Source organism: Zootoca vivipara, chromosome 16, assembly GCF_965207765.1.
Source record: "Zootoca vivipara chromosome 16, rZooViv2.hap1.1, whole genome shotgun sequence".
Classification (NCBI taxonomy): domain Eukaryota; kingdom Metazoa; phylum Chordata; class Lepidosauria; order Squamata; family Lacertidae; genus Zootoca; species Zootoca vivipara.
Window position 1 is genome coordinate 5,336,927 of NC_142599.1, and position 27,141 is coordinate 5,364,067.

The window sequence follows — 27,141 nt, forward strand, 5'->3', positions numbered from 1 at the left end:
GGAGCAAGCCAGCAGTAAACCAGACCATGCAAGTTGGGAGCTCACTCTTTATTAGCAGGAACAGGATCTGCACAGGACTGTCAGGCCTAATGAGCACAGCAACGTACCTCCAGTTGGTCTTGCCCCCATGAAGCAATTGCTGTGACTGAAGGTCCCTGCCTCCCAGGAGCTGCCTAAGTCCCTTCTTCTTGAGGTTTTTCCCCAAGTAATTGGAGACTGGACTCAGCTTGTTATGTGTCCAACTCTTCGTGACCCTATGGACCAGAGCACGCCAGGCACTCCTGTCTTCCACTGCCTCCCGCAGCTTGGTCAAACTCATGTTCGTAGCTTCGAGAACACTGTCCAACCATCTTGTCCTCTGTCGTCCCCTTCTCCTTGTGCCCTCCATCTTTCCCAACATCAGGGTCTTTTCCAGGGAGTCTTCTCTTCTCATGAGGTGGCCAAAGTATTGGAGCCTCAGCTTCAGGATCTGTCCTTCCAGTGAGCACTCGGGGCTGATTTCCTTAAGAATGGATAGGTTTGATCTTCTTGCAGTCCATGGGACTCTCAAGTCTCCTCCAGCACCATAATTCAAAAGCATCAATTCTTCGGCGGTCAGCCTTCTTTATGGTCCAGCTCTCAGTTGTATACATCACTACTGGGAAAACCATAGCTTTAATTATATGGACCTTTGTCGGCAAGGTGATATCTCTGCTTTTTAAAATGCTGTCTAGGTTTGTCATTGTTTTTCTCCCAAGAAGCAGGCATCTTTTAATTTCGTGGCTGCTGTCACCATCTGCAGTGATCATGGAGCCCAAGAAAGTAAAATCTCTCACTGCCTCCATTTCTTCTCCATTTATTTGCCAGGAGGTGATGGGACCAGTGGCCATGATCTTAGTTTTTTTTTATGTTGAGCTTTAGGCCATATTTTGCGCTCTCCTCTTTCACCCTCATTAAAAGGTTCTTTAATTCCTCTTCGCTTTCTGCCATCAAGGTTGTGTCATCTGCATATCTGAGGTTGGTGATATTTCTTCCGGCAATCTTAATTCCGGCTTGGAATTAAGGGAGACAATATACAGCTGCAAATAAAACATTTTAAGTACTGTATGTTTTAAGTGCAATATACAATGTGACACTAGATGGCGATGGTGAGCCTTATTGAAAACTCAGTATACTGTATTTTTCCGTGTATAAGATGAGCTTTTTTGACCCAAATATGAGTTTAAAAATTTAGGCTTGTCTTACACACAGGTAGTGCTGAGGGGGCGCGTGTGAATGGTTTTTTGGCGCAAGCCCGAGATTGTAAGTGGCAATTTTTGGCAGCTCCCCCCCCCCCAACAATCAAGTGGCCAATTGCCACTTAAAAACTCAGGCTCGTGCTTCGTTCCGGTGGGTGAGTGATTTTTGGCATTGGCCGCTTGATTGTTGTGGAGGGGGGGAATGCCGAAAATTGCTCACCCGCCAGAATGCAGCACACAACCGCTCGTGTCGCAGCTGCCTGATCGCTGCCATTAGCCCTCCTGCTTGCCACTGTGGCAGCCAATAGACAGCTGCCCTTGTTGCAAAAGCTCCCACAATAGGCAGCTCTCTATTGGCTGCCACAGCGGCAAGCAGGAGGGCTAATGGTGGCAATCAGGCAGCTGCAACGTGAGCGGTTGTGTGCTGTGTTCTGGCAGGTGAGCGATTTTCTGCATTCCCCCCAAATAATCCTCCCCAAAAGCTCAATCCCCCCTATTTTCTAAATTTTGAGGCCCCCCAAAAGTGCTGTCAACTTTTCCTTTTTTTGCGGGAAATTCCCTTTTCAGCGCCCTTACTTTCATATCCGGGAGTTAACAGCCCCTTATCTTCAAATCCGGGGGTTGACAGCTATGCCCAAAATAGGGGGTGTCTTCTGGACGGGGGCGTCTTATAGATGGAAAAATACGGTAATTTTTTTTTAAAAAAAATAGCATTTTCAGAATGTTTTTATATGTGTGTAGTTTCCATCACGGTGTCTGTGTGTCGCCAATCTCTCATCTGTCCTTTTCATGCCTCTTCTAGTTCTGGGAGACAAAGTGAGAGGAGAGCTTGTTGCAGCAGGAGGGGGAGACACTGTGACTCTCCCCCAGCCTAACTCATCTCTGCCTCATGGCCTCCCTCCTCCCCTGCTTCAGCTTCTACCTCTGATTCTGGACTTCTCTCTGCCACAGACTCTCCCAGCTCACTAAGCCCAGTCACCTCCTCAGCTTCCAACACCTCCACCTCCCAGTCTTCTTCCTCTTCTTCCTCTGACCACTCATCGTTGTCCCACCACCAGTCCCTAGGCTCTGAGCCTTCTTTCCTTGGAGATTTCCTTGGGGGTTCCCCAGCTCCCTCCTCCCACCATTCCTCTGTGTCCAGTAAATCCATGACATTTCCTTTGTATGGATGCATCATGGTATGTTAGTTTCACTAATCTGTGCTTTTTTTGCATGCTTTGGTGTGTGCATTTCTATACGCATTACCGGTACTTTGCTGGAGAACTGCATTATGAAATCCAGAAAAGTGCAAATTTTGAAGGAGGGTTCTGTTGCAGTTTGCCTATTGTTTCAGAAAATGTAAATTTGCTAGATTTCACTTTCAAACGTTAACTGGATCCAATTTCCCTCACATCCCTAGTTTGAACACAGTTCCTCCACACCCCCAGTAGAGTCACTTTCACACATTCGGCTTCAGGGAAACCAGGTGATGGACACTGATATTTGGACACTGCCGCCCCCCCCCCAACACTGGGTCTCTGTTACTTTGTTTCCAGGTGGAATATGACCTGGAGAAGAGCGTCAAGGATGAGCTGGTTGTCATCCGAAGGGACCGCATCGAACAACATGCTGTCCCCAGGTGCATCACCTGGTACCCACCTCTCACCACAGAATATTTTTTCCTCACTGCCAACGATCAGTACAAAATGAAAATGTATAATGTAACCACAAGATTGTGCAGGTAACCTGGCAAATCTCTGGTTTATTTCTTCCGTGTCTCCTGCAATTATCCCACCCCTATCTCCCTATAAGTGCTGTACAGTATTTGTGTATCTTTCCAAGTGCAACTCCAGACAACCAGGTTCCAGCATCATCTCGCCACCTGCACTCCCACCAATGCACTGCTTCACAAAGCCGATGGAGCTCTGTGTGGCAATGGTCCCACCTCAGCTGCAGTATCAGTCCTGCCGCCTGCTCAGTTGTAGTCTTCTTGAGCTTGACCTCCTCCCTCTCCTGAGCTACAATATCTTATCTCTGGTCCATCTGACCTTTCATAGCTGCTTCTGAAACACAATCCTTTCCTTCCTGGTCACACAGCTTGCTGATTACTAGCTGGTACCTTAACCCCTAGGGACCCGGGTGGCGCTGTGGGTTAAACCACAGAGTCTAGGGCAGGGGTCCCCAGACTACGGCCCGGGGGCCGGATGCGGCCCAATTGGCCTGCCAATCTGGCCCGCGACGACCCCCGCCGCCCGCCGCCCGTTCTTATGGCGCGCAGCGCGGCAGCACTCTTCCGGGTCGGGAAAAAAGCGACGAAAATCCTTTGTGCGCATGCGTATGGGCCTCTCCCGACCCGGAAGAGGTCATTTCTGGTGCACTTCCAGGTCGGGGGAGGCCCATACGCATGCGCACAACGGATTTTCTGCGCTTTTTCACCCTGGAAGCGCGCCGCCGCGCCAGTAAGCGCCCGTGTGCATGCACACGGGCGTGCACTCCCCTGCCCGCCGGCCCACACAGGCGCGTGCTCCCCCGTCCTCCAGCCCGCCGCGCGCGGTGGGAACCGGCCCAAACGTCGGTAAGTCTGGGGACCCCTGGTCTAGGGCTTGCTGATCAGAAGGTCGGTGGTTCGAATCCCTGCAATGGGGTGAGCTCCTGTTGCTCGGTCCCAGCTCCTGCCCACCTAGCAGTTCGAAAGCACATCAAAGTGCAAGTAGATAAATAGGGACTGCTCCGGCGAGAAGGTAAACAGCGTTTCCGTGCGCTGGTTTGCCAGAAGCAGCTTTGTCATGCTGGCCACATGACCCAAAAGCTGTCTGCAGACAAACGCCGGCTCCCTCGGCCTATAGAGCAAGATGAGCGCTGCAACCCCAGAGTCGGCCACAACTGGACCTGATGGTCAGGGGCCCCTTTACCTTATCCCCTAGACCAGGGGTAGGCAACCTAAGGCCCGTGGGCCGGATGTGGCCCAATCGCCTTCATAATCCAGCCCACGGATGGTCCGGGAATCAGCGTGTTTTTACATGAGTAGAATGTGTCCTTTTATTTAAAATGCATCTCTGGATTATTTGTGGGGCACAGGAATTCGCTCATTCTTTTTTTTCAAAATATAGTCCGGCCCACCACATGGTCTGAGGGATGGTAGACTGGCCCATGGCTGAAAAAGGTTGCTAAGTCTGAGGAACCTGAGGTCTATCAGATGTTGTTGGACTCCAGCTCCCATCATCCCTGACCACAGGTTCCTTTCGCAGTGCTGAAACTCCTACCCTCCATTAGCAGGTCTATGGGAAGATACTGCAACTAGGGCTGTAAGCTTTAATTTGTAGATAGATTCATCAACTGAAATTTCAGTTAATTAATAAGTAGGAGCCCATTGTTATCATTAGGGAGGAAAGTTCAGAGCATGTTTTTACTTTTTCATTGCGGCACTTCAGTGCAAGGAATGAAAAGCAGGATACTAGGCTTTGCCTACCCCTTTCTTCTGACATGGAGTGGTAGTTTATATTTATTAAGTTATGAGTTAATCTGACCTATCTCCAAAAACAGTGCATTCTATACCCGGATAGGCATATATGTATGTATATTTAATAGATTGGGTGGCGCAGGGGTTACTCGAGAGAAACTAGTCTGTGGGGAGTGAAGGGGTGGCAAGGATTTATTAGATGACCACGATACAGGATTTTAATATACGTGGGGCAATGGCAAATGTATGTTTTTGTGGGGGTGGGGAGAAGGTGGAATGCCTGCTATCCTTCACTATCCTTAGGTGTGATCCCTGGATTAATTTGTTAAAAGTCAGGTGCTCAAGAGCTCCTGTTGTTGCTTTATTTTAGAAAGACTGTTGTGGGACCGGCCTATGGCTCCCCCCTGGAGAAGATTCTGGTGCTTCCAGTCGCAGAGGGACATGATCCTCAGAGACGGTACTTGGCCTACATTACAAAAGACAAGGCAGGTGAAGGTCTTTGGACCAGCCCCATCCTGAATCCCTTCGAGGTCTGGGATGGGCTCCCAGTTCTACCTCTGCCCTCCTCAAAAGTTAGGGAGGCTTGCAACCGACATTGGCGATGGGTCAGGGACAGCCGTGGGGTGTTGAGCACATTATTGTACACAATCCCAGACACAGGCACAGTTGTACAGAACAACCACAAAAAGTGCTACAAGGCACATTGCCATGCTCTTTTGTCTTTATGGTAAACTACAGTATTTATTTTTGTCCATATATTGAGGCACATTGTTGTGACATCCCAGGTTCTCCCAACTCAGTCTGCTCCTTTTTCAAAGCCAGGATGGCAGGGAATACCAAAGTCTGCTGGCTTTTGTTGGCTTGTTGCATGACTCCAGCTGTCCCCTCAGTTCCTGAACTGCTGGCAGATGGCCAAATAGATGTGTCAATCTTCAGCTGCCTTTGGTAGGCGTCTAAATTCCCCAGAGAGGTCTTCTCTCTCAACTTACCTGTTATGGTGGGAACAACAGTGGAGAATTCCTTGGCCTTGACACCAAGGATGGAGGTATCCCTGGCCTTCCGTACATAGAATTTAATTCCAGAATTGTAGAGTTGAAAGGGACGCTGAGGAATATCTAGTCCAACCCCCTGCATTGCAGGAATATGCAGCTGTCCCATCCGGGGATCGAACTTGCAACCTTGGCATTATCAGCACCATGCTCTAACCAACTGAGCTATTTCTCCATGTTGGACTCCAGCTCCCATCAGCCTCAGCCAGCCCGGCCAGTGGCCAAGGTTGATGGGAGCTATAGTCTGGCATCATCTGGTGGCCTGCAGGTTCCCCATCCTTGGTGTACACTCTAGGCTGTGGAGTGGGGAAGCAGACTAGGTGAGTCTTTGGGTTTTCTGGATTCTTCCCTAGGTCGGCCTTCAGATACTGCCCATAGACGGGAACCCACACAAGTCCTCAGCTTTCATTTGCCACCCTTCAGGCGTCACCAACTTGGAGTGCTCCTACGACGGATGCCACCTCTTCACGACGGGGGGTGACGACTTAACTGTGATGAAGTGGGACATTAATTTAGTGTAAGTCACAGCAGAGTTTTTACTTCCCCTGATCAATGCTGGGATGGCCAGCAAGGTTGACTTCCAGAGCAAACCACCAAAGGGCTAGGAGGAGGGAAGCAATTCAATTCGATTTACGTTTAAAGGGGGACTTAACTAATTCACACTTATTGAAACACAGCCATCCTTAGAAATTTTCACTTCTCCAAATTTTGCAATGCAGTTCTAGAGCCAAGTAATGTGCACAAAAATGTAAATACAAGGGTAAAGTGTGCATTAAAATTCATGTCTTAATTAAAATAAATATATTCATTTCAGTTAGAGAGAAATGCTTAGTGTAAGGGTGTTTATTAGAAGAAATCCACAAGAAATGCTGATGAGGACTTAAAAAACCATTTTAATGCAAACTGATGTGGAAATGTGGAGAACTGAACTTATATTTGAAAAAAGAGAAACTGGGAGAAATTGAGATGGACAGACCTGAGAGTGCTCTTGAGTGTGGGTAAAAGGCAGTACCTCAAACTGGCAGGGATGCAGGGCTGGCCCCATCTATTTCCTTATTTGTTTGTTTGTTTATTAAATGTATATAATGCCCTTCATCAGAAGATCTCCTCAGGGCAGTTCACACAATAAAATACAATATAAAAACACAGGTAAATAATTTGAAACAAAACAAGAAAACAATAACGCTACCATTAGGCAAAGTGAGGTGGCGGCCTCTGGCCATGGGGGGGCAGCCCCCTTGCTCTTTCGTTCCTGAGCCTCCCCTCCTGTACCCGCCTGCTGGAGGACAAAGCTGTGTGTGGCCTGTCCTGCCCCCACATCATGAACCTGCTGTCCTTCAGCGCAGGGACGCTCTCCTGTTGCCAGAACCGAAGTCAGATTCCCTTGCCAGTCCAGTCGCCACTTACCAGTAAATGGATCTCAAGTAGGAAGGATGCTTATCTACCTGAGATTTTGGAGAGTTGCTATTAGAGAACATGGGCCCCAGCGGCGTAGCAATCCCTCCCAGGCACCTTCCAGCTGGAGGGCACCCAGGAGGGACGTGGCATCTTGGGCCCAGGATGATAGCTACGAGTAAGTGGTAGCTGAAAGCACTGCAGGAATTGTAGGATATTTTCAGCAGGTTGTGTGTGCCATGTCCGGGCATTCTGGGGTGTGTTTTTTGTAGGGGGTGTTCAGACGCTTGTCGCTTGGGGTGGGAGTGGGGTAGAAATGCTCCCCAGGACACTCCTGGCAGTCAGCTGTGGGGCCACTGCTGTAGGGTAGAGGTGGGGAACTTGTGGCTCCCGATAGGTGGCTGGATTCCAACTCCCATCAGCCACGGTCCACATGGCCAGTCGCCAGGGGTCATGGGAACTGAAGTCCTGCAACATCTGAAGGGCCACAGGTTCCCCCTCTGCACCCTGCTTTAGGGCATCTGGCTAACTAGCATCAGAGCAAGCAGAAAAAAATACAGTGGGACAGCTGTACTAGTAATATTTTCTCCACGCTGGTGCATACATGCACACTCTTTGTCTATGTGACATAATCGGTTGGAGGTCCAGCCTGAGCAAGATTTAAACGAAGGCACTAGAATATAAATGATCCTGCTTTGTAATTGTTGGCTGCAGTCCAGGCAGTTTTGAACGGCTTTGTAGTTTGTTTATGGAGGAAGGCGCTTTATCAGCTAATTAGTGGTTTACTGCTGCCTTTGGCATCTTCTGTGTGTCTGCAATATTTAATGTCCAAGTTTAACTTAATTATATAGAGAAGCATCAAGCGTTTTGATCGCAGAAGGCACAGCCTCCTCCAGGGTGGAGGTGCATAGATCAACATTTATGTTGCTCTTTGAGGTTGAAGCAAGAGGAAATATTTGAAATCACCCTGTGTATGCATGACACCAAGCCATGGTTTGTTTTAAGTATACTGTAGTTTGTTCAACAAGCCACAGACCTTCACACAGATGGGCAAATGTTTCTTTCCCCAAAGCATGGTTTGTTTTCCAGCTTGGCAAATGTCTGGAATGGGGCACTAACCAAACCATGGTTAAGCCTGGCTGTTGGTTAAGCGTGGGCAGGACTGGAACAACAACATATTGATGAGGAGGATAAATTTACAATAAAGCAAGGCAAAATACCATTGCAATTGCAAAGTGTAGAACTTCAGCAAGGCTTGCAAACAACCATACAAAAATAATTTGTAAACCTTGCTGCAATTTACACTTTGTAATTGCAATGATTTTTTTTGTCTAACTTGAGCTAAAATGGTGAGACCATGTGCTGATTTATTTAATAAAGCTTTTGGGTTTCCTGAAGCAAAGAGTGGGAGCCAGGACAAGTGGGTTCAGGCTGACTAGAATATGCGTCCTTGAACTCTGGTCATGCTGTCGCTTGTCTGGATGGAGGGTAGAGAGGGACGTGTGTTTGTGTAGGAACCAGACTACTGTACTAAGGTAAAACCCACATTTACTGCTTCACCCACTTCTGCATCTGGCCCGCTGGAGGTTGTTCAGAAGGGGATGTGGCCCTTGGGCTGGAAAACCTCCCCCGTCCCTGCTATATTCAATCATGCTGGGATATGCAAGGATTCTAGTTGCACAGAACTCCTCATTGGGTGGGGTGGGGGGGATGAAGCACTCTTCAAGCAGCCCAGGCTCCACCCTGGTTCAGTTATCACTTTTTCATTAGTTTTGTGTCTCCAGTGAGATGCTCAAATGCAAAGAAGGCAGCACAAAGTGGATTCTTGCCTTGGCTCCTGCAGGGATGGGCTTGGAGGCTGAAGGATTAAATTAAATTAAATTGCGGGAATTGAGGGGCTTCATTATTTCTGTGTGAGGTGTGTGTTATGCCTAGAGTGAGAGTTGTGGACTCTTGTATATATTAATTTTATTGTGTCTTATGGGGGGTAAGGGATTACTATTTCATGTGCTCAGACCAGAAGGGGAGGAGGGAAGCAAACAGCTGGAAAATACAAAATCAGCACAAAACTAGCTGCTGTTTTTGTTGTGATTGTCAGAATGTTTTTAATAGATCATATATACGGATGTCTCCCCACTTACATGCGTTCAGCTTGTGTGTGACCTCCTTCTATGTGTGGTGCTGGGAAATAATTAAATTGATTTAAATTGCAAAAAGATGTGAAAAGAGCAAAAACGGTCCAGAAAGAGGGAGGGAACTGCAAAAACCATGGGAAAAGAGCTAGCAATCCCAGGAGCCTTTGTAACTATAATCCTGTCGCAGCTTTGCACCAACCTTTGAGACATGTGGAAAGTTGGAGTTTGTGAAATGAGGTTTGGAGGGAGCGGTTGTGATGGAGTTTGGCAGATTTTTGTGGCTTTCCAGAGGTCTGGATGATATTCTCCACTTTATGCGATTTCATGTACATGTGTGTGACATCGTACAACTAGGGGGTGTGCAGCTGCCCCCCCCATCAAGTAAATGAATAAAAATACTTAACTAACTGACCAATTGTGTCAAGGTAACTCGGTTTTGCCCCCTCGACATAAAGCCTGTCCCCCTAAAATAAATCCTGGCTACGCCCATGCATGCCCAGTACCCAGGAATGTAACCTGGTAAGAAGGAAGACTGTGTGTGTGTGTGTGTGTGTGTGTGTGTGTGTGTGAGAGAGAGAGAGAGAGAGAGAGAGAGAGAGAGAGAGAGAGAGAGAGAGAGAGAGAGTTTTTTAAAAAATATTAAAGTTTGGTTGTTTATTTAAAAATGTTTTAGGTGCTTTTGTTTTATCTGTAAGCTGCCTTGAGTCCCTGCCAGGGAAAAAGGCAGCATATAAATGAATACGAATACAACAACAACCACAATTTGCTAGTTAAGATGCCCACCTGCCACTCACAAAAGGAGGGGCCCCATGAACTCAGGACGATGTGAATACTCCCCTGCTACACCCCCCCTCCGCCATCACCACCACTTACCCAACAGCCCCAACAGCCCAACTAGTAAATGACCTGGCTTCTGCCAGACCTCCAGGCAACGGACTGAATCCCCTTATGTCATTCACAGCCATTGTTTTGGGGTACAAAATGCACCAGGAAAGTAAGAGGACCCACACAGCTCCCACATGGCCCAGCTCTTCTGGAACAAGGGTTAATGACCCACCTAGGGGTGGCGAGATTCTTTTGCCAAGCAGCCAAGAGGAGGGCTGGGAGGGGCAACAATCACTGCATTGGTCATGTGGTCAGAAATGAAGAGATGGAGCGAGGTTCAAGCTCCCCCAGCTGGTAGAAAACAGCATGGTCCCGCTCAGATTTTGAATGCCTGGCAACCAGGGCCGGCTCTAGGTAGACCACCGGTGGCGCAGGGCACCACGGCGCCGGCCCACCAGGAGGGCGCCGCGAGCTGCGCCCGCCCGGTCTGCCGGTTCGACAACCGCGCTGTGCCTGCCCGTCTGCTGTGGCGCTGCGCGCAGCACCCACCCACTGCGCTGGGGAACGGGGCGGGGGGGGCGCCAGAGGGATCCGTTGCTCCACGGCGCCAGGGGCGCTTAAGACGGCCCTGCCTGGCAGTGGCAACAAAGTAAAAGTGGTGGATTGGGCCCATTTCTTGGGCTGCTGCAGCACGGTGCCCCTCCCCATCGCTTTCAGCGGTTCCACCTGTATATCTGATGTATTCTGCTGGCATGTCCGTCATGCTTATGGTATATCTCAAAGCTCCTTCTCATACAGCAAAACTCAAGTATAGGATTGCACTCTTTAGGCTTTTTTGGAATTACACAGGATAATTTTAATTTTAAGGACCTGTTTTTCAGTGCATTAGGTGGCAGGGGCAATGGGGATGTGTGGGGCTCCTGTCTCATCCCTCTCCTCCAGACGTGTCTTTGTTGCTCTCCTCCTAGTGCTCTGGAAGCAGCTACTTTGCTGGGGGGTGAAGATTTGATCCCATTCTACAACCTTCTGGAAGGTGGCAGAGAGGGCGAGTTTTTCAAGGTAATTTAAGACTTGCATGCTCTCCTTATTTATAGCTTTGTTACTCTGCCTTTCCGCGTCCACACCCTCGAGGCAGCTTACAATAAGTCGATAAATGAAATATATATCACCAAAAAGCAGCAGCAGTAGAACCACAGGGATAAAAAGTGAGTCCAGCATCAGCCCAAGATACATTGCTGCCTGAAGCAACTCATTCCATGCAGAGAAGCTGACTGGACTGGTGGCTGAATCTTATGCCAGTGCTCCAACCCCTTCCTTCTGCTTCCTGACCCCATCCATGCTTCACCCTGGAGAGGGCCAGCCCTGGTGAGTCAGCAGATGAAAAGCAGCAGTCAAAAATAAGGAAAAGGACTGTGACTATAATTAAAGCAGAAAATAAACTTCACCTGGCCCCTTAACCCTAACGGAAGTGGTACCAAGCAAACTTATCTGGGAAGAGCTTCCAGCAGTTTGTGCACCACTGTAGAGAAAACTCTCCAGCAGCCACCTCCCTAAGCTCAGAAAACAGCAAAACACCGAGATAGGCTTTTGACGAAGTTCCTAATCAGTGGGAAGCTTCATTGAAAGAAAGTGCTCCTTTAGATACCTCACCTCCATATTGCTTCAGGTTTTAAAGTTCAAAAGATATCAGAAGAACCTGGCTCCTGGATAAGACCCAAGGCACATCCTGTTCTCAAAGGAACCAACCAGATGCTCATTATGGGAAGCCCAAAAGCATCTTCCTTCAATGGCACTCTTCCTTCTCATGTCCTCCAGCAACTGATATTCAGAGGCTGACTGTCTCAGATACTGGAGGCAGTATTTCAAATTGTGCTTCCAGTTAATGCTGGAGTAATATGTTCCTTGCTGTTGGGTCCCACTAGCAAGCCACATTCTACACCAGTTGAAGTTTCCAAATGCTTTTCACCTCCCCCAGATCCAAGTGCCCATTGAAGGACCCCAGAACCCTGGAGCCAGCACTGTTTCAAAATCCAGCTGTTATTGCATGTCCAGTTAGTTGCTTTGCACATGGGATCATTGCATTTTTCCATTTATACTTGATCACTTCCCCCCACTACATGTTTTTTAAAAAGATGAAACATGAACCGAATGTCAGGGTTCAAGTTTAGAGGAAATGGCTATTAATTATATAATTTATCTAGCTATCTAATTCATCACCTTTTATGTTTTCCATGCCACAAAACTCAGTGCGCCTTTTTCATAAAATCCCAAAGCTGGAAAGGATCTCAAAGATCATCTAGTTGATACCCACAGGCCACTGCTGATGTAGGAAACCCATTACTACACAATCCCTAATTGGAGGCCATTGAACCTTGTGCTTAAAAGCTTCTAAACGGCCTCGGTCCAGTATACCTGAAGGAGCGTCTCCACCCCCATCGTTCTGGCCCGACACTGAGGTCCAGCGCCGAGGGTCTTCTGGCGGTTCCCTCGCTACGAGAAGCCAAGTTACAGGGAACCAGGCAGAGGGCCTTCTCGGTAGTGGCACCCACCCTGTGGAATGCCCTCCCACTAGAGGTCAAAGAGAACAACAACTACCAGACCTTTAGATGGCATCTCAAGGCAGCCCTGTTCAGGGTAGCTTTTAATGTTTGATTTCTGTATTTTAATGTTTTGTTGGAAGCCGCCCAGAGTGGCTGGGGGAACCCGGCCAGATGGGCGGGGTATAAATAATAAATTATTATTATTCTGAAAAAGAGAGTTGGCTACCTTCTATGGCAGTGTGTCGAACAGCTCATGTAGCCAGGAAATCCTTCAAAATGTTTAGTCTAATCCCAATTTGAGCTGTTTGGTTCCATTCCTACCCTCTGGAGCAAGAGGAAAGAAATGTCCTCCATTATGTATGTGGAAGTAAATGAATATTTGAAGGTGGCTACCCTGTTACCTCTCTTAACCACATGCTCTCCAGGCTGTGAACAGACTCTGCTCCCTCACCTTCTCCTCATGGGCTGTGTATTACATTTCCCCCTCCTCCAGGAGCTGGAAGACTATTTTTATTATGCTCAGCTGCGTCATCAAGGTATTGACACCATGGAACCCAGAAAGGTGTCCACACACATCCCTTTGGAGCAAGTCCCTTTTGTCATGCGCGCCATGGGTTTCTACCCATCTGAGGAACAGGTCAGTATTACTACAGGGGAGAGTTGCACAAACCTGTGAGTAGGAATGGAATGGAAGAATCTGTCCATTTCAGTTATCTCCCCACACAATGCCCCCCCTCAAATGTTGGGCGCAACTCGGTGTCACTGTGTCTTGACGTTGTGGGGCATGCTGGGCACCCACAATGTGGGACTTAAGTTGGCACCCCTGTTTAGAGGAGTGTATTATATATGGGGAAATGGCTTGCAAAAAACATAAAGCATGAAAAATATCCTATTAAAATATGTATACAATCAGAAATTTGCACTAAATTTCTCAAAGTATACATACATATACTGACAAATTTTCACGAGGACTTAAAAAAGTACTGACTACTGCAGAAATGTTGAGAGCTAAAGACTGGGGAAATGATCCATATAAGGGCCCCATGCTGGTTTCCTGCTGTAAATTCCACCGTTCCAGCTATATGCCACCGAAGGTACTGTTCAGGTACTGCAAGCAGTGGTGATTGCAGTGCTTTTTTTCCTGGGGGTACTCAAGGGTACACAGTACTGGTACCTTCCCCCCACCAATGCTAAAAGTGTGGCACTTACTGCAACACTTTATGGTGAGTACCAGCCATTTTTTTCCTTAAAAAAAGAGGACTGAGTGGTTGCAGTGGTGGAGGAACCCTCTCTGGCACCCGGGGCAGGGCAGCCCGTACGGACTGCGCATGTGCAGTATCCCGCCTGTGCGCACTCCATACAGAGTGTCGCACATGTGCAGGCTGTACAGGCTGTCGCACATGTGCAGTCCGTATGGGCTGCGGCTTGCACAGTGGCTGTACAGGCTGCCACACGAGCAGCATCCTGTACAAACTGTGCATGTGCGGCAACCTCTATGGAGTGTGCATGTGTGGCAGCCTGTACGAACGCTGTGCAAGTGGCAGCCTGTACAGACTGTGCATGTGTGGTGACTCACATGGCATCCCATACAAACGGCACGAGAGCAGCAGCAGCCCATATGGATGCCACGCCCTCGGCTGCTTTCTAGCTGGGGAGAGGCAGGGGCCATCTTGTCACCCCCTCCCAGAGTGGCACCCGGGGCAGCCCGCCCCCTACGCACCCCTTCCTACGCCACTGAGTGGTTGGATATATTTTTGACATGAAATTGGCACAGATACCTGCCATCTCAAGGTAGGGCTGAGAGAGACAAACCTGGAGAGCTGCTGCCAGTCAGTGTAGACAGTACTGAGCTAGATGGACCAACAGTCTGATTCTGCATAAAGCAGCAGCTTATGTACTGAGCCAGATGGCACTGCATTGAAGAGAAGGGGTTTCCAGGGAGACCCAAAAGCTCCCTTGTAGGTTTTCTTGTGCATGCCTCCTACTTTTTCAGAGCAATCCTACAGGCAGTTGCTCAGAAGCAATGAAAGTGTGCGCAAATGATTGCAGCTGTATCTCATCTGTCACTTAGGGATGGCGGAAACCGCCAAAGGGCATTGCTGGCTGGTAGTCCTGAGGATGGGAGAGAAAGGGACATAGCAGAAATAGTGGTGAAAGAAGGTGCAAGTTGTGGAAGCCCCACTGAGCAAAAATTGTCCTTGTGTTTCAGGATTGCACAGGGCTGTGGAGACAGTTCAGCCCAAGCAGCATCTTCCCTTTGCAGGCTGTGTGTGTGCTTTAAAGAGAAGGTGCCTATTGGTGGCAGAATGACAGGAAAAGCTCTTCAAGGGTGACCAAACATGTAGCCCAGTTCCCTGCGCATTGTAGCGTAGCGGGGAGGGTTCATGGCCTACTTCCCTGCACTGAGCATAAATGCGCAGGCACAATAAGAACAGCGCTGGAGCTGCCCCACTTTTATGAAACAGCCAGAGGGTGTGAAAAGAGAACCAGCTCTTCTCCCCACCTCACTAATCCTTTGCGACTCGTTTTCCCCTATGCATGTCATATCCTTGGAAAAATGCTTCTTGGGAATGATGGGAGGGTTGTGGAGAGAAAGTGATATTTCTAATTTTATGACGGGAGCAGTAATGATTATAATAGCCTTGCAAGTGTCCTCACCTCTCTTCTTCCTTCTCATTCATTCATAAATCTCTTTCCACTAACAGAATCTGTGTTATCAGGACCAGATCTGATTATCTGGTATCTGTGGCTGGTAAATCACAGTCTCTGTTTTTTTCTTTTCAGGAGGTTTTTATTGAGGGGTATGTGTATTTATTTATTTATTTGATTTATTAAAATGAATATGCCACTTGGTTGTGAAAAACATCAAATTGGTTTTTTAAAAAAAGAATAAAGCAATGACATTACCAGTAAAAACAACTAACAGCAGATTAAAATGCACACAAACTTTCCACATAACTGGGGAAGCTTCTGTAAACAAAAAGATTTTTAGCAGGCACTGAAAAGAGTCTAGTGACAGTGCCTGCCCGATGTCAATATGCAGGGGGTTCCAAAATGTGGTGCTGCCGCACTAGAATATGGATTCCTTATGAATTCAGAACATCTGTAACAGTGCCAGTTCTGCAGATTGAAGCAGTTGAGTGGTCATATAGTGGGTTACTAGAGAGAGGCAATTCTTCAACTTCTACCCCAATACCCAAGTTTCTAAAAGTTAACTCTCTAATTGGGAGAGGTGCATTATTCTCTAGGGTTCATGCCTGTTAATTCATGAACATGAATTCCAAGCTTGCATCCCCTTGAGCTCTTTAACACTGCTGAAGTAGGGTTTTTCAACAATTATCTGGAAGCAGAATTAAAACAGAGGTTCCATGCAGCATTTGCTTGTTCATATAATATTAAACCATGGTTTAGTTTTATGTCTAAAAAAGGCTGTTTGTGCAAACAATGCTTTGTGTGGTTTTTCTGCTTTTCTGGACACTTCTCAGGTGCTGCTCCAAACACTAATGGTCTGATAGTTCAGATGTAACAGCAAACCAGTTTGCTTAAGCTGGACTGTATTGTATTTGTTTTTTTTTGTTTTTTTGTTTTTTTTGAAACCACCCAGCAGACTGTGGTACACAGATGGTATAGAAATGGAACAAATATATATTTGGACATCATTGCAAACAGCAGCAGCCAAATGGGTAAGACTAAGAGGAATACTCATGCAAACCATTTATTCCCAGTCCTTCTGAGCACGGGTTGGGGAAATGTGACCTCTCTATGCAGCAAAGTGTTCCTTTTTCAATGGCCATGAAATGTCTTTTATTGTTGCCTTGGCACAGAAGGTCAAAGCGTTCCAGTGGTGTCAGCAGCTCCCTTTACAAAGGCACATTTTTATCCCTTTAGATAGAAGACATGCTAAATGAAGTCAAATTCAGTGAATATCTGGAGACCGGCATGCAAGTGACTGACATCGATTTAGGCGACTTTATCAAGCTGTATGTGAATCACCGGCCTGCCTTTGGGCTCTCACTAAAAGAAATAGAAAATGCCTTCAAAGTGCTGGGCTATGAGAATGAGGACAGCGAGGTGGCCATTAGCAGGGATGAACTGCTACTGCTGCTACAACAGAGAGGTGGGCCTCAACCCAGAGGAGGGCAGCATTGGCCCCAAAACAGATTTGTCACAAAGCTAACAGGTTGTGTTTTTACCTTATTTGACCCAGGAGAGCATTTCACAGAAGAGGAGCTTGCAGAGTGCCTCACCACTTTGCTGGGTGCAAATCCTGAGGGGGGCCGCTCAGAGCTTGGCACCTACGACGCTACAGGTACTTGGCTACAGCAGTGGCGGAGGAACCTTCTCCGGCACCCGGGGCGGGGCAGCCCGTACGGACTGCGCATGTATGGCATCCCACACATGCACACTCCGTATGGAATGCCACACGTGCAGTCCGTACGGGATGCCCCACATACGCACTCTGTATGGGCCACCACTCGCACAGTGTCCATATAGGCTGCCGCTTGCACGGCAACTGTACAGAGTGCGCATGTGCGGCATCCCGTATGGACTGTGCGCACCCTTGACTGCTCTACAGCTGGGGGGAGGCAGGGGCCATCTTGTCACCCCCCCAGAGTGGCACCCGGGGTGGGCTGCCCCCTCTGCCGCCCACTTCGTACGCTCCTGGGCTACAGCACTTACTATGAAAACATCAGCAGAATGACAGCTAATAACCTAGAACAGGCATCCCCAAACTGCGGCCCTCCAGATGTTTTGGCCTACAACTCCCATGATCCCTAGCTAACAGGACCAGTGGTCGGGGAAGATGGGAATTGTAGTCCAAAACATCTGGAGGGCTGAAGTTTGGGGATGCCTGACCTAGAATGATGTGTATTAAGCCTAGTGTAAGCTGTTGAGGGGAGAGCCCTCCATTGTCCTGCATCCTAACATCAATTTCAATGCCTCTCGCCTTGCAGGTGCAGATGCCTTTATTGAGGAAGAAATTCCAGAGGAAATCACAGCGACGCACTTCATAAGAGACATTCTTGACTTACCTATTCCTGAGCCGAGACGGACAGAGACGGAAACAACAAAGACCACAAATGAACCTGAACCTGGGAGCAGCACCCTGATAATTAAATCTTAATGGCCTCTGATTTTTCTTAAGCCTTAAAAAGAAAACACATTGCTGTAGCTGCCTTAAAAAAAATTTTTTTTTGCATCCCTTTAGAAATTGTATTTTCTTTTGAAATAAAAAATGATCAGAGCCAGGGTCATGGAAGATGAAGGATTTTTTCTGGTGATAACAGAATAAATGATGGGAAGGAGGGAGCTGCGGCCCATGATAGGAAAAGAGGTGGCAAGGGAACACCTACCATAGCTGCATCACTCATGACTCATGTTAAGATTGTGGTCCACCAAGACTGCCCTTTCACATGCACTGCCAGTAAGCCAGGTGTCCTTCACCCTATATTTGTGCATCTGGTCCTTCCTGCCTAAGTGCAGAACCCTACATTTGTCCCTCATGAAATTCATTTTGTTAGTTTGGGTCCAGTTCTCCAATCTGTTAAGATAATTTTGAATTCTGATTCTGTCTGAGGCAGGGGCGTAGAAAGGTGGGGGGCGATAGAGGCACTCCGCCCCGGGCAGCACGATCCCGAGGGAGCCATCGCGGCTGTCCCGCCCGCACTGGGCGCTCCGGTGCCGGAGCATGAAGCTCCGCTACTGGTCTGAGGCGTTAGTTACGCACCCCAAAGCTTGGCATCACCTGCAAAATTTATGAGCACATCCTCAATTCCTTCATCCAAGTCATTTATAAAGACGTAGAGCAACAATAGGCCCAGGACAGAACCCTGCAGCATCCCACTGGTCACTTTTCCCCAGGATAACAAGGAACCATGAATGAGCCTGCCTGGGTTAGCGGGTGCAAAATACTTGCCTGGCCCTGGCAAACCACGCTACACCACTGCCTCAAAGCATGGGCGTAGGCAGGAGGACAGGGGGCAGCTGCCCCCCCTAGAAGCAAAAAATTAATGTATTTTACAGACCCTAACCAGCACTTTTCCCCTCCAAAAACTGAAGTGGAAAGGGCTTTGCTTTAGCATGAGCAGCTCAGTCTCTGCTTCCTGGGGGCGGGGGGGGCGGGCGGGAACACAGCTGTAACAAAAACACATCAAATAAATAAAGCAAAGTGGCTACCGGTAGTTAAGCAGTTAAGACAATGGAGCAGAATACCCTTTCAGGCAAGATTTGATAGCCACCACTTCACCCTATTGTTCTTCAGTGGGAGTTGTTAATGAGCATTCAGGGATCACATTAAGAGTTCTATTGGCGATTTAATGAGGGTGCAGAGGATTCAATTTGACTAAGGTGGCTCTGCAAGGCTAAAAGGAAGTGAATAAGAAAAGGGGGGGCTGTACCTTTGATAGACATAGTGATGTTTATAAAAAGCAGTGGTGTTCCAGTCTGCCCCTCCTCCTGCATCTGTATACTATAAATCAGGGGTGGCCACCTCCCAAGAGACTCTGATCTACTCACAGAGTTAAAAACTGGGAGTGGTCTACCCCCTTTTGGGGGGTTCAGGTCAAAGCTGTTGAGTTGTTTTTAGGGAAGGGAAGCCCTGTTTTTTGGGGTTTCGGTCAATCTTGTTGAGCTTCTTTTAGGAGGGAGGGAGGCCCATTTTTGTTTAGGGCTTCAGGTCATAGTTCAGCTTTTTTTAGGGAGGAGGAAAATTTTGGGTGAGCTTTTTTTAGGGGTCCCAGTGATCTAGCAGTGATCTACCACAGACATCCAGTGATCTACTGGTAGATCACAATCTACCTGTTGGATGTGCCTGCTATAAATCAAGCAGAGAGAAAGCTGCTTACAGGCGTACTGGTATCTTCCTCTTGCTGCAAAGTTCTAGCATCACAGCGTCACCCAGAGACACCCACAAATGTGAGTTATCCCTCTCTCTATTTCTTCCTTCCTTCCCTCCCTCTTCCATCCTTAATGAAATACTGGGGGGGGGGCAGAGAAGCCCCACTTGGAAAGCCGAACAACATGGGGGGGGGGGAATGGCTCTTTCAAATACAGTATCTACCAGTAATTGGGGGGGGGGGAGACACCTAGGCCTCTAAGGAGTTGGCTACTATGCCTAGGACAATTCAAGAAAGCAGAATGAGTCATATGCTATGGTAATATATCAATAGAATCATAGAATTGTAGTCGGAAGGGACCACAAGGGTCATCTAGTCCAACCCCCTGCAATGCAGGAATTTTTTCCGAAGGTGGGGCTTGAACCCACGACATGGTTGAAATATTATGCTGATATGCAGCAACGCCTCAGAGACGTGACTGTGGCCGTGCCTTGCCTCACCCTCGCCTGCCCTGCCACCCCCTCTCACCTACCCCACCCTCCCTTCCTCTCCAGCCAAGCAGGGTAGCCGCCGACGCTGCCAGCCCCAGAAGCACAAGGTGGTAACCGCTGCTGCCGCTGCCGCTGCCACCATGATGTCGCCGGCCCCGCTGGTCCTGTAGCCCCGCCCATGTTCCCACTTCGTGGCCCCTCCCCTCCTGTGCCCTGGCCCCGCCCCTGAACGACCATGGCTCCCCCCCCAGTTTTGATCCTGGGTACGCCCCTGTCAAGGACTCATTGCTCCGATATGGCCCTCAGGGATTCTTATTCTGAACAATCTTTGCCAGATGAGAGGGAAAATCCAGCCAAGGGAGAAATGTATTACACACACACACACACACACACACACACACACACACACACACACACACCTATACAAGTGGTGGTTGTTACGGTTCTTCTTCTCCGGCGATCGCTTGTAGCTCACATAATGTTTACATGTTCGATGTTCCAAGTAGCACGTTGAAATGATCGTTAATGATAAAGGCTTGATGTCGTTGGAGTTTGCTAAGGCCAATGCTAGGTTGGAAGATTTGATTTCTACCCTTACAGAATTTAGGCTTGCATGGGGAATCTTACGAAGCCAAAGGGGATATATTCTATTGTAGTTCTGATACAGAATCTGGTAAGGATTCTAGAGTTACTTCTGTAGTGCTGGGATGGGGAATCTGTGGCCTCTGGATCTTGTTCTACTCCAAATCCATTATGCTTCATAGAAAGCGATTCACAAATGAAATGAATTAATAAATAATAGCACCCACCCCTGGAATCTGACCTGGAAAGGATCAGGGGGAGATTGGGTCAGGAAGACAATAACACAGGAAGAATGGAAGACAATAACACAAGGAAATTCAAAACAGTAACAATTTATTGTGCATTTATTCAAAATCCATTAAAAATATTTGTTTTTATTCCATGCTATTCCAGTTCTCTTTCTTCTTTTCACCAATCGGTGAAATCCCGTCTCTGCCTTCAATCAGCTCGAGACCGAGACACGTGGAGTTACACAGGGAGTAGATCATATATCCTAAGGAACGGGAAAACCCAAAATTCCATGAGATCTTTTGAGGCAAAATAATGTGAATAATTTTCAGATCTCTCTCTGTCCCCTGCCCTGCCCTGTCTTTTGCCAAAACAAAGGTAGCCACCCTGTGCCCAGACAGCAAGACCCCCTCTCTCTCGGCCTCCCTGAGGTGGTCCAAAGGAAACAAGAGCAAGGCATAAGGCCCCAGCTTGGCTGCAGGAGTTGCCAGAAGGAGGTCTACAAAATGCCATCCAACCATCTTAGGGACTCCACTCTGCATCTGTGGAGGGTTTACTCTGGAGCCTTTTCTTCTCCTGAAGCCATTCCATGAGGCAGCAGAGGTTTAGAATCAGAGTTCTCCTCCATGGGCTCCCATCTGGGGGGATGAGCCCCATCACGCCCTCACTCCCCTCTACAGCTTCCTCTGGATCTCATCTGCTCCATCTGCCGGAGCCTGTTCTCTGACAGAGGGGAAAGTCCCTCACTCACCGAGGGTTTGAGAGCCATTGGTTACCCTCCCCTGGTTCCCTGACCTCTTCTCATCCTTGACTGCTCATCCTTGTCCCACCACCCCTTGGCCTCTGTCCCCACAAGGCAGCTTCCCCCTACCTGATCTGGTCCCACAGCCACTGCATCCCTTCTGCCCCCGTGAAAATATGGATAAGGAGGTCTTGCCGCCATCATTCTGTCCCCTGCAAGAGAAAACAGGTAAGCAGGATGCCAGGAGTTCCTGCTTCTCTCACAGATGAAACAGGGTGATATGGAAATCGGGGTACACTGTCCAATCCTATGAGTCCAGAAATGAACCCTCGGATACGCCTCACCCCTTTGCATAAGCTGATTTCCACAATCCCCTCAGGAAACTCCTTGAAACAGCACACATAACAATACCTAGCTCAGGATGTTCGAAATGACGGCTATCACCTCCCTTTACACAAATCCCTTCCCGCCGCAGCCGAAGCGTCAACGCCCCCCCCCTCCAGGAGAGAGATTATCGAATTCGAGACACCCTCACCAATCATGCCCCAATAAACTATGCCAGCATAAAGAAGAAATTGTTTTATACTACTTTCAGTAAGGGTTTTCTTCTGGGTACTCTTCTGAGCTGAGATTTCGTTTCCTTTAATACTTTGTTGCGAGCTGTCAAAACGTTCCTCTGAAATGTCAACGTACTTTCGCTGTTAACATGTAGCCGCTCTTTTCCCTTTTACCCGTTACAATATTTATGTAACCCTTTCCTAGAACAGAATCTGAAATGTAACCCTTGATACCTTTTTCGTTCAATATTGTATCTATTTGATGAAGTATTGTCACAAGCTTGAAATCTTGTACGTTGCCCTGTATATTCTATGGCTTGACATCTTGTACGTTGCCCTGTATATTCTATGGACTTCCTTCATGTACCCTTCCCACCCTGACATCCCCTATACCACACTGCCATCTAGCTGGTCGCGAACAAATGACACCAATACACAAGTTCAAGGAAAGAAAAACAACTTTATTTAGAATTCAATATCATCGACGTCTTCCGCACCTCTGCCCAAGTCGCCCTGAAACAATAAAGAGAATATCCGTTGCATCAACTGGACTATCACCGGGAATTATCACCTTTTGTTTTCCCCATCAAGGACTATCAACCCGTTTGTCTTTACCAGATGACCCTCCTCCCAAACCCATTTCCCGCCTTTCATGTAACTATGTAACATGTGAAGAAAAATCCTATAAAAATGTGAAACTCCCTTTGTTCTGGGTTCTTCACTCCATCTCGCTGTGTGAGGGGGAAACCGCTGTTGCAACAGCTTTTTATTTCTTTGTTTCTTTGTTGGTGAATAAACTTTGCCTTGCTTTTGACAGCCCTGGCTTGATCTCTGTCCTTTCGCAATCGGTAAGCGGCAGTAACTGCGTTTGCTTGCCGGGATCTCCGGACTCTCCCTGGGTCAGGATCCAATTAATTGGGTTCATAGGGACCCCCCAAAATTTACTTCAAGGGCATCTCTAACTACAGGTGGGCTTTTGAGAAAGTCTTACCTGCTGAGTTCATTTGGATGTTGCCCTCACTCTGGTGTCCGCACTGCCTATAAATCTTCAATTATAATATCATCTGGATGGAAGAGAATGAAAATTAAAATGAGATTTTCCCACAGGCCCCCCCCTCCTTCAGTCAAAGGTGGGAACATAGCTGCCAAGTTTTCACTTTTCTCACGAGGAAGTCTATTTAGCATAAGGGAATTTCCCTTTAAAAAAGGGATAACTTGGCAGCTATGGGTGGGAAAGGCCTGCCAGGCAGGGAGCAGGTCCTGCAGGAGTCCCAGCAAGAAGACCTCAGAGGTGGGTCTTGGGCAAATAAAGGGACAAGGTAGTTTGCTGTCTCCAAGGTGTGGGGCTCACCTTCTTCTGGCTTCTGTCGGAAGCAGGCCAGGTCCGGCCGAACTACCGTCATCTGCAGAGGAAAGAAAAATCAGGGTCAGTTGGCAGCAAGAGAGCACAGAAGCAGCACCAAGCCAGGAAGGACGGGTCTCACTCTGTCTTGGGCCCAATCCCTTGTTCCAGAGGACCTCCCTGGGCCCTGCAGCCTCCTGGGCAGAGGTGGAAGGGCAGCCTCTGGCCTCACCCTGGCCCCCAGGGACACACACCGCATCATCTGCGTTAAAGGTCACTCAGGGATGTGCTCTTGGAGGGATGGAAGCAAACACAGGAAGGAATAGAAGGCGAGCTACTTACTCGGAGGCGGGGAAATTTTCGGGCAACGGCCAGCAGCAACGAAATGCTGCTGGCCGCTAATTTTTGAGCCTCCCCGCTTTCCCCCAGGGCGTATCCTCGCAGGTCCTGCAGGAGGAAAGAGCGTCTCAGAGTCAGGGGCCAGTCTGGGCCAAAGCGGCCCTCACTGCCCCCACCACAGAGTCCCTGGCACTTCTGGACCATGAGGGTTTGCCAGCTTTGGTCTTGGACCAAATTGAGGGCCAAAGAGGCTCTGTGCCCCAGAAATGGTGCAGTCCGTTGGGTAAGGGGGGGGGGCAACCCTGAAACCACCCCTGATGCCATTGGGACACTTACGCTTAAAAGTTGCAGGAGGGTGCCCGGATTGGGGGCTTCCATTAGGAGACTTCCTAGGAGGAGACGGAAGTGGCGCTTCAGCTCCTGCGGGAAAAGAGAGAAGAGAGTTTGAATGTTGGTGAAATATGATGAAGAAGAAAGAGCCATGCAAAGGGAATTTGAGACACAGGACATACCTCTCTTTCCTCCTCCTTTTCTGGGCCCTGAATAACTGCCTCCATGGTCTTATGGAGGATCGCACTGATCATGTCACAGCTGAATTTGGGCCTCATGGTACTGCAGAGATGAAAGCGAGAGGGTTAGACGCTTCCTCTGAGTCTCCCTTGGAGTTCTGCCCCCCCCCACCCTCCATCCCAAAGACCCAACTCACCTCAGCTGGAGGAGGGCCTCCAAGGCAAGGGCCAGGGTCAGGGGGCGATCCCTGAAGTGCTCCAAGGGCCCCAAGATGTCCTGGAAGAGAACAGAGGAGGAAAATCAGCTCTTTCCGGGGCCTCCAGAGGACAGCTCCAACCCCCAACACCAGGCTTGGCTTTACAGGGGACCCTAAGCCGGCAGGGTCCTCCTCTCCGCAGATGCACAACCCTTCCCCCCACCTCCCCGCGGGGGTCCCTCACACCACCCCTCACTCACCAGAATGGCTTTGGCCGTCTCCTGCTTGGAGCACTTCAGGGTTCGCAGCCCCCTGAGCTCAGCTGCCTGGCAGCTCTGGATGACCCCGAGGATGTAGAATTGCTCATCCTCGAGCAGCTGAAATGCAAAAGTCAGGCTGTCAGTTCCTTGTGAGGGGAGGGCTTCTCTGCATCTGAGAGTGCAGAGTGGGGGGCAGGTCTGAGGGATCCAGTCCCTGTTCTTGTTTTCTGCAATACTCACCCCTGGGGAAGGGATGTGGAACCGCAGAACTGCAAAAAGAAGGACATGCAAACAGGTGAGTCTGTCCCTGAGCCCCTGGCAAGGCTATTCCAATAGTTTTCTCCTGGATTCCAAGTCCTACTACAGAGGTGGGACATCCCCAGGCCTTGGGGGCCAATCCTGGCCTCCTTTCCCCAGAATGTGGCTCCCCAGGGAAGGTGCCCCTCCCGCTGGCAATTGCCCCCCCAGCCATGCCCCCCAGCCCAGCCCCCTGCTTCATTCATTGGACTCCACGAAATGGGTTGGCCTCTGGGGGGAGGGGGTTCCAGCCACTGGCCCAATGGACCTTGGGTCGGATTCAGCCATCTGGCTCTTTCCATCTTTTGACTAGCTTCCCCCCCCCATGCTGATTCCTGCCCTCCTCTGTCCAAAAAAGGAGGGCCACTTGCTCACCTGGCGCCACGGGCTGCTCTGGGCCTTGCTGGGGGGCCACCCTGTGGCAGCGCCGAAACAGGCGCCTTAAGCACCTGATCCTAGAAGAGATGAGCGGAGAGAGAGACTCAGACGCCGGCAGCCCAAATTCTTGTGTGTGAGGAGGGGTGTCTGGAGAAGACAGGGAACCACCACCAAATGGGCAGAACAGAAATACGTATGTGGAGAGGGGAGAGCTTTGGGTCATTCATTAACAATGTTACCAGAATTTATGGAAAGGGGTTTTTTTTCGCCGTACCCCCCTCCAACTGTAGCCCAAATCAACAGCTTCACTTCTGCAAATGTCCCCACAAAACACATCATCCTGACACAGTCCTTTCCTTTTTCCATTCCAAAGGCTCCCGTAAATAAGGGTAGAGCATTTGCCCTAACGAAGGCTGAGCCTTTTACTCACAAGGCGCTCAACCAATCTGCTCAGCCTATCCAAGTAACTGTCCAATAGCAACCAAGGAGCGCCGCTAAACAGCGCCCCCCAGCACAAAGCACACAGGCACTGCAACTGCTGACCAGCCGTGGCCTCTGCTCTACAAATAGGAATTCCCACTGGGAAAAGGGAAAAGTCAGAACCAGCCATGAAAACCGTTCTTGGTCCATTGAAACTTGTCTTTGGCATTTCAGTCTAGGCTCTTGTACTACCAATCCAGCTGTAGGCTTCTGAAACATGAACCACTTATAAACGCCATCTCCAACGCCTTGAAAGATTCCATCAATGGTGTCCCCACGACTCACCCCCCACCCCCACCCCCCGGAGATGAAGAGAAAGGGAAGGAATGCTACTTACAGCCTGCCCATTTCGTTGACGAAAAGATCCCACCCTCCACACTAAAGTAACTAACTATCTAAAATGCCCACCCAAGCCTAGATCTGACCCCAACCCCAACCCCTGCCCTAAGTCTATACCTAACCCCCGCCCTAACGCTACACTTAACCCTAACTACTCTATGTACAAAATATATACAAACTATGCACAGATGTGCACAAAAAACAAAGAACAAAAATAATATAAAGAACGAAAAATAAAATAAAATAAATAAAAGTGTTAAAAGAAAAGAAAAGAAAATCAAAATAAATGAAATAAAAGTAAGAAATAAAATAACAGTAAGAAATAAAATCAAAATCAAAATAAGAAACCGGAAAAATAACAACAATCCAAACTCCTCTCCTCTCCTATTCGCCACCAATCACCACCAACCGCCACTAACTCCTCTCTCTCTCCTCGCCTCACTACAAACCCACAATGGCCGCCTGCAACTCAGTGGCTTTTAAAGGAGAAGCAAGAGAAGTCACAAAGGAGGGCGGGTCCTGGTAACCATGGCAACCCCCCCCCCCGGACCTGGCCCCACCTGGCCCCTCCTGAGTGGTGATGCTCCTCTGTCAGAATTCGGAGGAACCTGCTGTTCCGCCTGCAGCTGGGCTGCATCTTCATTTCACATCCAGAGGGCCTTCTCGGTGGTGGCGCCTGCCCTGTGGAACGCCCTCCCATCAGATGTCAAAGAGAAAAACAGCTACCAGATTTTTAGAAGACAACTGAAGGCAACCCTGTTTAGGGAGGCTTTTAATGTTTAGTTGTTTTATTTCATTTTTCTGTTGTAAGCCACCCAAAGTGGCTGGGGAAACCCAGCCAGGTGGGCGAGGTATAAATAATAATAATAAATTATTATTATTATTATTATTATTATTATTATTATTATTATCCTTTTTCCTGCAGCCCCATTCCCCAAGGGAGACCACCCCCACATCCTTCAAG

The 27,141-nt window shown here is 48.6% G+C and overlaps 2 protein-coding genes across 6 annotated transcripts in view; one reads left to right on the plus strand and one right to left on the minus strand.

Moving 5' to 3' along the window:
* CFAP251 (cilia and flagella associated protein 251) overlaps positions 1-17,852 on the plus strand; it is a 37,725-nt gene extending 19,873 nt beyond the window's left edge. For 3 of the 5 annotated variants that reach the window (XM_060269929.2, XM_088659418.1, XM_060269930.2), the window contains exons 15-22: positions 2,753-2,937; positions 5,027-5,141; positions 6,059-6,222; positions 11,029-11,119; positions 13,094-13,237; positions 16,489-16,717; positions 16,808-16,909; positions 17,556-17,852. In XM_060269929.2, coding sequence (XP_060125912.1) covers positions 2,753-2,937; positions 5,027-5,141; positions 6,059-6,222; positions 11,029-11,119; positions 13,094-13,237; positions 16,489-16,717; positions 16,808-16,909; positions 17,556-17,725 — 1,200 coding nt within the window. In that variant the 3' untranslated portion in view covers positions 17,726-17,852. Of the gene's footprint in view, positions 1-2,752; positions 2,938-5,026; positions 5,142-6,058; positions 6,223-11,028; positions 11,120-13,093; positions 13,238-16,204; positions 16,284-16,488; positions 16,718-16,807; positions 16,910-17,555 lie in introns of all 5 variants that reach the window. The other 2 variants (XR_015947418.1, XR_015947419.1) reach the window with 2 other exon arrangements.
* Positions 17,853-23,074: 5,222 nt separating this feature from the next.
* Positions 23,075-25,581, minus strand: LOC118076153 (uncharacterized). Its single transcript, XM_088659889.1, has 9 exons — positions 25,356-25,581; positions 24,924-24,952; positions 24,684-24,800; positions 24,424-24,503; positions 24,230-24,329; positions 24,054-24,137; positions 23,721-23,825; positions 23,388-23,439; positions 23,075-23,100 (listed from the first exon to the last, which is right to left on the minus strand). Exons 1-9 carry the CDS (start codon positions 25,579-25,581, stop codon positions 23,075-23,077), a joined length of 819 nt encoding a protein of 272 aa, XP_088516015.1.
* Positions 25,582-27,141: the final 1,560 nt, after the last annotated feature.